Source organism: Arvicola amphibius, chromosome 7 (assembly GCF_903992535.2).
Source record: "Arvicola amphibius chromosome 7, mArvAmp1.2, whole genome shotgun sequence".
Lineage (NCBI taxonomy): Eukaryota > Metazoa > Chordata > Mammalia > Rodentia > Cricetidae > Arvicola > Arvicola amphibius.
Window position 1 is genome coordinate 13,100,968 of NC_052053.1, and position 12,379 is coordinate 13,113,346.

General features: G+C 52.1%; 1 protein-coding gene across 1 annotated transcript; it reads left to right on the forward strand.

The window, feature by feature from the left end:
• The first annotated feature begins 7,045 nt into the window (after positions 1–7,045).
• Dlx2 (distal-less homeobox 2) lies at positions 7,046–8,953 on the forward strand. The gene is made up of 3 exons (XM_038335660.1): positions 7,046–7,454; positions 7,906–8,090; positions 8,549–8,953. Exons 1-3 carry the CDS (start codon positions 7,046–7,048, stop codon positions 8,951–8,953), a joined length of 999 nt encoding a protein of 332 aa, XP_038191588.1.
• Positions 8,954–12,379: the final 3,426 nt, after the last annotated feature.

Consider the following 12,379-nt stretch of genomic DNA (forward strand, 5'->3'; position numbering starts at 1 on the left):
CAACAGCACAGAATAGAGCTGGATTTTGTGGCGCACGCCTTTAATCCCAGCGCTTGGGAGGCAGAGGCAGGTGGATCTCTGTGAGTTCGAGGCCAGCCTGGTCTGCAGAGTGAGTTCCAGCACAGCTGTTACCACACAGAGAAACCCTGTCTCAAGAAACAAACAAGCAAAAACCCTAGACGGAGCCATGCAGATGGCTCAGCACTTGCTGACAAGCCTGGTGACTTGTGTTCCATCGCTGAGACCCACAAGGTGGAGGGGGAGAAGTGGCTCATGCAAGCTCTGTGCTCCACACATGTGCCATGGCATGTGCACAGCCCACACACAGATGTGTACACATGTATGTGCAAGACACACATACACACTAAGTAAACTAATTTTAGACTTTTTTTTAAAAGCACAGAGACCTATGCAAATATATACGGTTTTGAGGAAGGCCATAAATGACCACCAGAGGCAATCACAATCTAGTACAAGACTTGACGTGGCTCCTGAGAATTTCCACTTTTCTGAAGCACCATGACAAACTGTGCTGAGTTCCAAATGGAAACAAGCACATCTGTTCTAACCGTATACAGGTGACCACACAGGCCGGAGGCACACAGAGGGCTGGAAAAGCAAACAAGACTTGAAATGTCCCAAGATCCCCTCAGAACCCTGAGGTTTGTGCATTATCTGCCCCCTCCCCACCCACACACACACTTTGCTTTGTTCTTTGAGACAGGGTCTCCTAGGGGCCCAGGATTACCTTGAACTCCTAAAATTCTGGTCTCGGTCTCCTAAGTGCTGGGGTCACAGACATGTGCCAACAAGCCCAGCTATTCTCCTTTTTAGGGGCGAGTTTCTTAGGTTTTGTGACACAGAACATGGGACTCGGGACCTCGCTCCTGCCAGGCATGTGCTCTATTACTGAGTTATGTCGCCAGTCCTCCTATTTGTTTTTATCCTTTTTATTTTTATTTACCTATTGTCTTAATGACATTTTAAAAAATTATGTGTATATGTGTGTGGGAGCTCTCGTGTGGAGGTCAAAGGTCAACTTGTGGAATTGGTTCTGTCCTTCCACCATGTGGATTCTGGGGTATCCAACTCAGTTTGTTTGTTTGTTTGTTTGTTTGTGAGAGTTTTGTTGTTGTTTGGTTTGGTTTTTGTTTTTTTTTCATTTGTTTCGGATTTTTATTTTTTATTTTTTTGTGGGTTTTTGTGCTTTTTTTTGTTTTTTCAAGACAGGATTTCTCTGTGTAACAGCCCTAACTGTCCTGAAACCAGCTCTTATAGACCAGGCTGGCCTCAAACTCACAGAGATCCGCTTACCTCTGCCTCCTGAGTACTACATGCTGGGATTAAAGGCACGTGTCACCACTGGCCAGCCCAATCCAGGTGTTTTTACAGCAAGGCCTTCACCTGCTGAACCATCTTGCACATGTTCCTTTGTGTTCTGAGACCAGTTCCTGCCAAGTTGCCCAGGCTGATTTTTAAAGATGTGTGCATCTGTTTGATTTACTTGTACATGTCTGTGCCTGTAGAAGTTTACATGCGCCATATGCATGCAGGAGCCCATGGGGGCCAGAAGGAGGTGCTGGATCTCCAGGAACTGGAGGGGAAGGATGAACCCAAGCCCAGATTCTCTGTAACGGCAGTAACTGCTCTTAGTGTTGAGCTTTCTCCTCAGCCCCCATTAAAAAAGATTTAGTGAAGCATAGTGATACAAACCTTTAATCTTAGCACTTGGGAAGCAGAGGCAGGCGGATCTCTATGAGTTCGAGGCCAGCCTGATCTACAGAGCTAGTGACAGGACAGGCTCCAAAGCTACACAGAGAAACCCTGTCTCGAAAACCCAAAACCAAACCAAAACAAAACAAGACAAAAACTAATTAATTAAGAGTCATTTATTTTTAGCCCAGGCTGATTTTGAACTGGCTCTATAGCTAGGGAAGTCTTGACCTTGAGACTGCCCTGCAGCAACCTCTGAACTAGTCAGGATCACAGGTGTGCACCACGAAGCCCAGGCTCTGGTCTGTTTTGCTTTCTTTCTTGGAAGTCATTGTGTTAGAACGTCTTGCTTTCCCAAGCCTTTGTCTTAGTGCTGCCCAGTAGCCTAGGGACTGAGAATCCAAAAAGACTATAGCAACATATGGACTTGTCACAACCGACAGCTCCCAAGCAAGAATGTGCCCAAAGGAAGAACGACACTATCCGAGAGAGGAGGGCCCCGTGTGGCAGGGTGACAAAACCTCTGTCCATTACCTTTAAAAGAAGTGCATGTGAGTTGGGTTTAGACCTGCCGGGACCCCACTAACGGTCCTTTTCAAACATGCTCCTGGCAATAACCAGCTGTGCTAGCCTCATGTCACTCATGGGCAGATATTTCTAAGAAGCGAGAGCTTTGAATCCTGGGCCTGGCTCCTGGCGCTAACTCTGGCTGTCACGGATCCTACCTCAGTGGTTTGCTGAGGAAGTTATTTGACCTTGACTGCAAGGTCATTGTCTTATGGGTGGTAAAGGGCTTTCTGCTTAGGTAAGGACTTGCACTTGGTTCCATCCTCATCACTAGGGTTCTGTGGGATCCTTTGACCACACTCCGACACTCCCAAGACTGGCAATAAAGACTTCAAATCAGAGAGCAGAGCTAGCTACTAGCTGACCAAAATTAGCATTTGAGGTTTTGGAGGACTGAGAACTTAAAGAAAGACGCAGGAAGTAGTAGGGTGGGGCTTAGAAAGATTCTTGGCCCTTCTGGGCAGAGGAAGGAGAGAGAGGGGAGGTCGTTGGTCACTTCTCCTGATCATTCAGCTTCTTACCCCATACCTAATAAGATAAGGAATAGTTAGATAAATGCTTCACTAGGGAAAGAAGCAATTCACAGTCTGTGGAGTGTGAGTTTTGATCAGACAACCTCCTATACAAGTACGTGTTTACACAAGAAAATCCTCCCAGGTATTTCCACTAGGACCAAGTCATCTGCAGAACTGAAGGAGAAAGAGAGTTGGAAAGAGACTCAACTCAGCCTGAGACAATAGAGATGAGTCTCAGCTGGGTGGGACACTCTTCCACTGGTGTTCCCTTGTAATCCAGAGGCATGCGTGGTTACGTGTGAATTCAGGCGGAGACTAGGAAGGGGTGGCCAGCAGAACTCACAAAAATCAGATCTCGGGAGGCAGCAGGTGGCCTGTTCTAGAGCTCACAGCACTTGTTCCCAGATTTCATGTTTAGTGGATTAAACACCAAAGTGAAGCACAGAGAAATGACATTACGTTTTCTCAAGGTCATATAGGTAACAAGTGTCTAAGTTAAAATCTGAGCCCAGAGCGCATGCTTAATAACCACTGTGTATATTAACTCAAAAAGTATCAAAAGAAAAGAACAAAATAGTTTTCTTTCTCTTGGGGTACTAAAGGAGAAGGGAGGGCAGGAGAGACTTCACGCGGAATTTCAAACCTTCTGCTGCTCGGAGCTAAAGCTCCTGCGTTCAGCATTCACCGGGCCCAGTGTGAAAATGAAATTACAAACTTAAACTTTCCAAACCGGAGGTGAGAACAGTAGTAAAGGGTGGGGGGAGTCGGAGAGATGGTGAGGGGCTTGCTGCCAAGCTGACCACCAAATCTAGATCCCTGGGACCCCCCTGGTGAGGGAAGAAAATCTACTTCCTCATTTGCCCTCTGACCTCCACACCTGCAGCCCCCTCTCGTGGGAGGGGGCCGGAGAGATGGCTGGGCGGTTAAGAGTACTTGCTCTTCTGGGGGACCCAGGTTTAGCTCCCAGCACCCACAGTACAGCTTCACAACTTCTACCTGTCCTGGGTGGTTGTGTGTCAACTCACACAAGCTGGAGTCCTGAGAGCAGCAGGAGCCTTGGCTGAGGAAACGCGCGGCCATGAGATCCAGCTGTAAGACATCTTCTCTCAGCGATCCATGGGAGATGATAAAGCGCATGGTGGGTGGTGCTATTCCCGGGCTGGTGGTCCAGCCCCAGGTTGAGCAAGCTGGCTGGGACAGAATGTGTTTCCTTGGATCCAAGAGCCTCAGTGGCTCAATGGGTGGCTCAAGTCAGTGGCCAACATCCTTCCGAACAGGCTCCGAAATGAGATGTTTTGAAACACAGGACATCTGAATTGAGACACCTACCTGCCCTCTACGAGGTCCAGGCGTAATAGAAGAACTCTGGTACTAAGAGCAGCAACTCACCTGAAAGAGGGCTCACTAAGGCAGAGGAGCAAACCAGCCTAATTCAGGCAGCTCCAAATTCATCCTCCTAAGTCCTCCTATGTCTAAGGAGAGCAGAGCGCCTCTCCTCAGAACTGAGGACCAAAGTGTAAAACAGCAATGTCAGTCATACCTTAGGGTCCTTGACTTCAGACCAAAGTAGCAAAACCTGCTAGGTATTTTGATGAAATAATTAGATACTTTGGCGAAACCTAGATTTGGGGAGGCTCGCACATGTACGCCCAACTCCGCACATGTACGCCCAACTCACAGTACTCAGAGGTGGAGACGGGATGGTTATGAATTTGAAGTCGGGTTAGTTTGAATTTGTTGTTCAGGCTAGCCTGCACAACATCTTGAGATTTTTGTCTCAAGAAAACAAAACGAGTAAATTTACGTCTCCTTTATCAGAAAAGTTCAAGCCTGAGGGTTTTTTTTTTTTTTCTAGAAATACAGCTCCTGGCTCAGCTTGCACGCATTATTGTCACTCAGGCTCACTTATTTTGTTCCCGAGATAAAAGGGGGCTCCCAGAAAGAGGACGTTTTACAGATCTCACCTGACTTATTGGGGGCTGGAGAAGAAACAAAACGCAGAAAACGTTCCACCACCAGACAGCCTGCAGGACATCCTTGGGGTGGCAACAAGGGGCGGAGAAAGGACGACTACATTTTAATTTTAATTTTCAATGAATTTTTCTCCTTTGTTATGGCAAAACAGCTCCACTGTTGTGACAGTGCGCTGGGATTTGAAAAAAAAAGTCACTAAAAGGCAATCTGGATTAAAAACCATGAGGTACCATTGACGCACACAAAAGCAGCGGGGAGCAGTTTAAAGTCAACGCCAGTCGGTCTGGTGCAGGCGAACCCCACTGGGGAACTGGGAACTGAACGGAACGTTTCTAATAAACTCGTTCCCCCCCCCCCCCATCTCCAGGCCTTCCTTAACCAAGTGACTGAGAACTAAATCCAGGCAGACTGGAAGGCGCATTACCTGCCTTATTATTCCGCTGTGTGAATGCTGGAGTTTTAATTACACACTTGCTTTTTCTGGGGAAGACCAAAGATCGTATTTTTTAAAGTATCAACTTGTTTTCCATTAGGCCGCTGTTGTAACAAGTTCTTTCAGCGACATGTTATGTCTTTAGGAAGGGATGCTTCAGATGGCGCGCACTAGCACAATTTTGTGGCTTTTAATTACTATTTTGTTCTTTTGGGGGGTTTCAGAGGCTGGCGCCTGGGCGTGATTAGACTGTCTACCAGGCCTGTAGCAACCTCGTACACTGACCACCAGGTGGCGCCACAAAGCAGGCGCTATCGCAGAATCTTCGGACTAGGAGCCCACCAACTAGGGAGTTCATCACTTTCCCACTGAAAATCCCAATAACCAGAGAGAGAGAGAGAGAGAGAGAGAGAGAGTGAGACAAGAGACAGAGAGAGACACACAGAAAGAGTCAGACAAAGAGACGGAGAAAGACAGAGAGAGGGAAAGGGAGAAAAAAGGGAGAGGCAGAGAGAGAGAGAGAGAGAGAGTCATCACTTTGACTTAATCAAAACAAAACCAAATCCCCAGAGAAGAAAAAGCAGAGTAAGGCCCTAAAACATAAAAAACGTAAAGTTGAGTTCAGCACACGAAATAAAACTTTTTCTGTTGATTGTTTTTCCATCAAGAAAGCATGCTACGTGTGATAGCGAATCTTGATAAATCTCTAACATGGCTTCGGTATTTTTTTCATTCGTTTTTCGTGAAAACACCGATTCAAAAGACTTTGGAGGCTGTCTACTCTGGCCTACCTTTCTCAAAGAGGAAACCTAAGGCTCGCTCGCCCAACCAGTTGCTCAGCGGCGTATCATAACTCGAGGCCTTTATGCGAACGAGGAAAAGTGATTTCAAATACATTATTAGTAATAATACCTTTGGGCTTATAGAGCTCTTCTCTCAAGCAACGAGGAAAAACATTAAATATTATCCAATTAATTGTCTAATATCTCTGTGGGTTGGTTGGGAAGCGTGCATTATTATAAGCGGTTTATGGATAATTTAAATCAATTGACCGTCAGGTGCCGAGTGGCTGATGAGAATAAGTGCCAGACACTTCGAGGAAACGTGTCCAGAGGACAGAGCTGACTCGGCCCTCTGCCTGGCTTTATAGGATTAACGTGACCTCGGACAAGACGCAAATTGTTAGACTTGGCTCTTGCAAGTGGAGTAGCATGGGAGACCACACTTCTTCCCCTGAGACCAGACGCTTTCTGTCCTGCTGCGGGACTCTAGCACTCTAGGTCCGGTGCCCGCTTTCTACAGTGGTCCTGCATTCACCCACCGCAGCCGCCTTGCCCGCCACGTGACACGGGTCCCCTGGCCGCCGGGTCGCGGACTCCCGGCGCCCCGCGGCCCATTCCTTCTGATTGGCTGTTGCTAGGTGACGTCGCCTGTAGTCACGTGACGAGTGTTAAATGCCCACCCTGCAGGAGCCCGCCCGGCAGACAATCGTAAAGCTGCTCGGGGGTCGCTCACCTGCTCCCGCCTCTTGGAGCCCCTACCGGGCCTGACCACTCCTGCCCCCTCCATTGCCCGCCCCCTGCCCGAGCCGGGCCTGGAGCCGAGAGGTCCGAGAGGCCGGGAAAGGATGCGGCCAGCAGCTGCAGTCCCGAGCCACGCACGGTGATCGCCTCCTCCAGGGGAGGAGGCGCCTAGACCGTTGCCTCATTTCTTGTTTTCCTCTCCCTCCCCCCCCCCTCCCCGTAATTACGTTGGCTGCTGGAAGGGACCTGGAGAGACAGAGGAGGCGTCTCGCATCCCCCCTCTCGCCCGCCACCCGTGCTCTTTCCTGTCCCGGGTCAGGATGACTGGAGTCTTTGACAGTCTGGTGGCTGATATGCACTCGACCCAGATCACCGCCTCCAGCACGTACCACCAGCACCAGCAGCCCCCGAGCGGTGCCGGCGCGGGCCCCGGCGGCAGCAGCAACAGCAGCAGCAGTAACGGCAGCCTGCACAAGCCCCAGGAGTCACCAACCCTCCCGGTGTCCACAGCTACCGACAGCAGCTACTACACCAACCAGCAGCACCCGGCGGGCGGCGGCGGCGGGGGGGCCTCACCCTACGCGCACATGGGCTCCTACCAGTACCACGCCAGCGGCCTAAACAACGTCCCCTACTCTGCCAAAAGCAGCTACGATCTGGGCTACACCGCCGCGTACACCTCCTATGCGCCCTACGGAACCAGTTCGTCCCCGGTCAACAACGAGCCTGGTACGCATAACGCTGGCATCTAGGGTGCCAAAGTCGGCCTGGCCACGGGGAGGGACCGGGTAAGCATGGAGGAGGACAGTCCGGAGATATAGCCTTGCACCCTGTCCACCTCCTCATCCTCCTCCTGGCCTTAATTCTGCCCAAACTCGAACAGCCCGCGAGTCACTGTTTCTGTCCCTCGGCGCTCCGCTGGACAGAGCCGGTGGGCTGTCGGGTTGAGTGGTGTTCTGTGCATGCTTCTGGGGCGGCGTGTTTCCTTGTCGCCTACCTCGCGGTTCTCTCCCGCACAGGTCTCCCCGGGTCTTTGCAAGGTTCCGTGGCCGGGCCAGTCTCCACGCGCTGCAGTTGCAAAGGCCGCCTCCAGGCTCCCGCCAAGCTCGCACAGGCCTGGCTGAGAACTTTAGGATCCCGGGGTTGGACGGTGGGTGCTCACGATCTCTTTGCGTTGCAGACAAGGAAGACCTTGAGCCTGAAATCCGGATAGTGAACGGGAAGCCAAAGAAAGTCCGGAAACCACGCACCATCTACTCCAGTTTCCAGCTGGCGGCCCTTCAGCGGCGCTTCCAGAAGACCCAGTATCTGGCATTGCCAGAGAGAGCCGAGCTGGCGGCATCTCTGGGCCTCACCCAGACTCAGGTGGGCGAGGTGGGCGCTGGCCTGGTTTAGTTGGGGAGTAGGCGCGTTCGGGATAACTTTTCAAAAGTCTATTTTCATGTGTGCGTTCTAGCAACATAAACTTCTAGGCCCAAAGCTAAAATTAAAAAACCTCAAAAGGGGCCGCCTCGTGGGAGGAAAGAAAAGGACCCGGGTGGACAGAAATCCGATACTATGTCATCTTTTCACTCGCTACTGACAAAGCGGGTGACATAAATGACCCCCTGACACCACAGTACATAGACCTCTGGTCACCTAAAGCTCAGACTTCAGCTTTTTGAGATTCCCTAAAGCAGCCAGGAGCAGCAGGGCCCAGAAGCCCGGCAAGTACCCAGGCGGCTCAATGGCCGCCTCTGACCGGCCGCCCGCCCCTAATCTGCCAAACCTCCCGCCCGGGTTCCTGCACTAAACCTCACGTGCTTTTCCTTTTTTCTACAAAGGTCAAAATCTGGTTCCAGAACCGCCGATCCAAATTTAAGAAGATGTGGAAAAGCGGTGAGATCCCCACAGAGCAGCACCCTGGAGCCAGCGCTTCTCCACCTTGTGCCTCCCCACCGGTCACGGCGCCAGCCTCCTGGGACTTCGGCGCGCCGCAGCGAATGGGGGGCGGCGGCCCGGGCAGCGGTGGCAGTGGCCCGGGCAGCTCCGGCTCCAGCCCGAGCAGCGCCGCCTCCGCGTTTCTGGGCAACTACCCGTGGTATCACCAGGCTTCGGGCTCCGCTTCACACCTGCAGGCCACTGCTCCACTTCTGCATCCCTCGCAGACTCCGCAGGCGCATCACCACCACCACCATCACCACCACGCAGGCGGGGGCGCCCCAGTGAGCGCGGGGACGATTTTCTAACCCGGAAAAAAACGGCGGCAGAGACTTGAGAACTGAGACACACGGTGTTCTTCAGCACGCGCCCCATAGCTAGAGGCTCGATCCTACCATTCCGCGACCGCCACCCAGCCTATATTGGAAGTGGCGACTGCGGGTGACCCGTCGCGGGTCCACGTCTCGCAATGCCATGGAGCAGCCGGAAACAAGGAGGCCTTCTGGGATCCTCTAGTGCCAAGCTCGGCGGCCCTGGCCGCAATTCCGACATGAGCCCCGGCCACCTTTAGACCCACTTCGGGCTTGTCGCCCCTTCCCAGCCCTCTTAGCGTGATCCTCAGGGTCCTCGGTCTCTCTGGGACCTTAGCTGGGTCAGGCACAGGGACGCCTAGCCCGCCCTCAAGGCTCCCCGGCTCTCAGAGGTTCCTTTCTCCTCGCCAGCCCCAGGGCTCAGCTCCAGTCAGCTTCGGTTATTGACCTCCCGGGTCCTGCCCTCCCCCCACGTACCCAATGACCCCCAGAATACCACCGGTTCTCTCTCTCTCTCTCTCTCTCTCCCTTGCTGGGGGCGGAGGGGGGTGGCTCTCAGCCCTCACAACCCAGATCCCTTCCCGTTTTCCCCAGTAACACTCCCATAGCTCCTCATCCATCACCAGTGGAGTTTTTTTATTTTTATTTTTTTAAAAGTTTAGGTGCCTTTGCGGATGACCTCATTTTGAAGTTTAAAAAAAAACTGATTTTTTAAATATGTGGACACTGCAAAAATGTGTTTAAATTATCTTTTTTAAGATGAATTAAGGACTATCAGCCTAGACTTGGACACAGAGTTTGTAAATAAGGTGTCTGTGCAGATTTTCCCACATTTATTTGTATAAAATTCCTCATCTTTTCGGACTTTTTGTAAACCCCCCAGTTGTAAAAACTGCAACTTAGCAGCGACCTCAGCAACCCCTTCGTTTTATTTTTTTCCCTTTGAAAATTTTTCTCAGTTAAATTAAGCTACTGATTTGAATTTGTTTTTTTCTTGTCCTAAAGTCTTTGTTCTTGAAATGCAAGGTATTTGGGGGTTATTTATTATGAAAGCAACATACTCTTAATGTTGATTTTACAATATGAAGAGATTATTTAAATAAATTATTGTTTTCATTGGAGTGTGTGCTTTTTCCTTGGTGCCAGGGTTCCCTCGGCTCGGACCTTGAACGATTGATTACCCGGCCCAGAGTCGGATGAACAGAACTTCACATTTGCGTCTTTCCAAGGCTTCGTTGGCCGTGAAATGCGCACAAGTCCGAGACCGGCGTTTGGGCCTTGGTGAAGGGTTCAGCTCCTCCCCCGCCCGAGTCCGCGCGCGGTTCTCCAGCCTTACGGCGGCGCCGTGACTCACTCAGCGCCGAGCCGCTCCTGCCTCCGCCCGCCTGGCCCCTCTGGCGCCGGCGCCACCGCCCAGCGCCTGGGCGGTCTGCGCCGCCACCGCGTCCTCGGTGCTGGCCAGGCGGTGCATCCGAGCCGCCGCGGGCGACTGTCTGTTCGGGACCTAAGCTCTGCAACAGTCTGGGATCAGACTCCTACAATGGTCCCTCCCTCCATTTGCCCCTGAGGCCCTTTGGGAGCTGGCTGATCCCAGAACTCAGTGAGTCACCCTCGTGAAGCACGGTTGGCTGCTTTGGAATGCTGGGCAACCCCTGCGTGCAGTGCTGCGCTGGTACACACATACCCGTGCTCTCAAACACAACGCAGGCACCCACTCTTGTTACACGTGCTGACACAAATTCACAAACACGCAAAAGCATTCGCAGCGGCAGAGCGGGTGCACACTGTCGTGGAGTGGCGGTCTTGCACCTCACACTCTTGAAGAGCAAAGTTCCGCCCAACACTCAACTCGGCTTCACACCGCCGGCCTCCCAGGACCAGCTACCAGCTTCAGAAACGATCCTGCTTTCTGGCACTCCCTGCCAGACTCGAGGGTAGATGTGTAACGCGGGTCTAAACTAAAAGCCTGTTTCCCTGAAAGCGCTGGAATCTGCAGTTCTTCCTTGGCGTCAACCACTGACTCTGTGACCTTGGGCAACCCTCTTGGCCTCTCCGGGTTGCAGTTTGCAGATTTCTAAGATAGGAGAAATAATAACAGCTACGGCTCAGAATAGTGAGCAACTTAATGAACCCTTAATGAGGCAATGATGTAACAACGCCTGGCATGTGATAAGCTCTAGATAAATTTTTTGGCTATTTTGTAGTTAGTATTACTGTTTTTCTTTTTATCACAATACTCCAAATCGGAGGGGCTTTACTTAGGAAGTCCGGTATTACTAAAGAGACCTTTTCAATTTCGTCTTGAGCGGAAAGGCTTGAGGCTCTGATCCCTTTCTACAGGGAGCTTGAACTTCTGCCATTCCCTGCAAGGGATCAAGCCTCTACAGGAGAGGAAGTAGGGTACAGACAAGAGAATCTTGTTTGCAAAATTCAGGCCTCCTCTCCTCCAATTTATGTGGGTCATTCACGTGTCTTCAACTCATCTTTAGTTGGGGGGGGAGGGGTCGTGAAATGGAGGTGACTTCCCGGACTCAGTGGCACCATCCTGAAGCGAATATTGACTTTTCTGGTCAAATTGGTTTGGAGCCTGCTCAGACTGACCCGGGATGGGCACTGGAAATGAGGGGGCTCAACTATTAAGAATGGTCTAGGGTTTTTGAGCTTTCCTATCTAACTACTGCCTATCAAAACCTCATCTCTTAACCACCCCGCTTTCCCCCACTTCCAAATTCTACCTTGTGGGATGTGTGTGTCCCTGTCCATACGCGCGCCAATAACTAGTACCAGTCTTTCTCCTGGGGTTATGCCCTCCCCTCCTTTGCGCGCACTCCCCTCCCCGGCTCCTGAAACTAGCCGGGAAAGACGGGGCAGTAAATTGGCTGGTGTCGAGGATCTGCAGCAGACAAGATGATTAAGAGGCCTACGCCGGAGCGCCCCGGGCAGGGAATGTCAGCCCAAGTTGGAATCACGCAACAGGCCTTGGCATGAGCCGAGCCTGGGAGCCGGGAGGGCGGGCGGCCCCTCTCCGGGGTGGGCCGAGGCCCCACAGACTCGCCGGAGTCACCGAACCTGGCATTCGGCGGCGGCGGGGTCGTACAGGGCCAAGAAGTGCCTTTGGCCCGGCGGCAGGCAAAGGAGGGTGCAGGGACCATGGGGAAAGGGGCGTTCCCGCGAACAAGAAGGGCCAAAGAGGTCGCAAGGATGCACCCGCGTTCTAGAAGTGAAGGGGCGGAGAGGTGGAGGGGTGGGCTGGGGGGGGGCAGAAACAAAGCCCGGCTCCAGGAGATGGGGGCCGGCTCCAGCCCCGCCGGGGGCGACGCGCTGGCAAACCCTTCTCACAGTCTCGGGGCCCAACCGGAGACGCCAAGCCCTGTGATCAGCCCGCCGAAGCGCAGACACCCCCACCCCCGTACGGCGCGCGCG

Excerpts from the sequence above, each read along its gene's own strand:
- Dlx2 (XM_038335660.1), top strand. The coding sequence starts at position 7,046 with ATGACTGGAGTCTTTGACAGTCTGGTGGCTGATATGCACTCGACCCAG. Across the intron at positions 7,455-7,905 it reads CCCGGTCAACAACGAGCCTG|ACAAGGAAGACCTTGAGCCT; the intron begins GTACGCATAACG and ends TTTGCGTTGCAG. Across the intron at positions 8,091-8,548 it reads TGGGCCTCACCCAGACTCAG|GTCAAAATCTGGTTCCAGAA; the intron begins GTGGGCGAGGTG and ends TTTTCTACAAAG.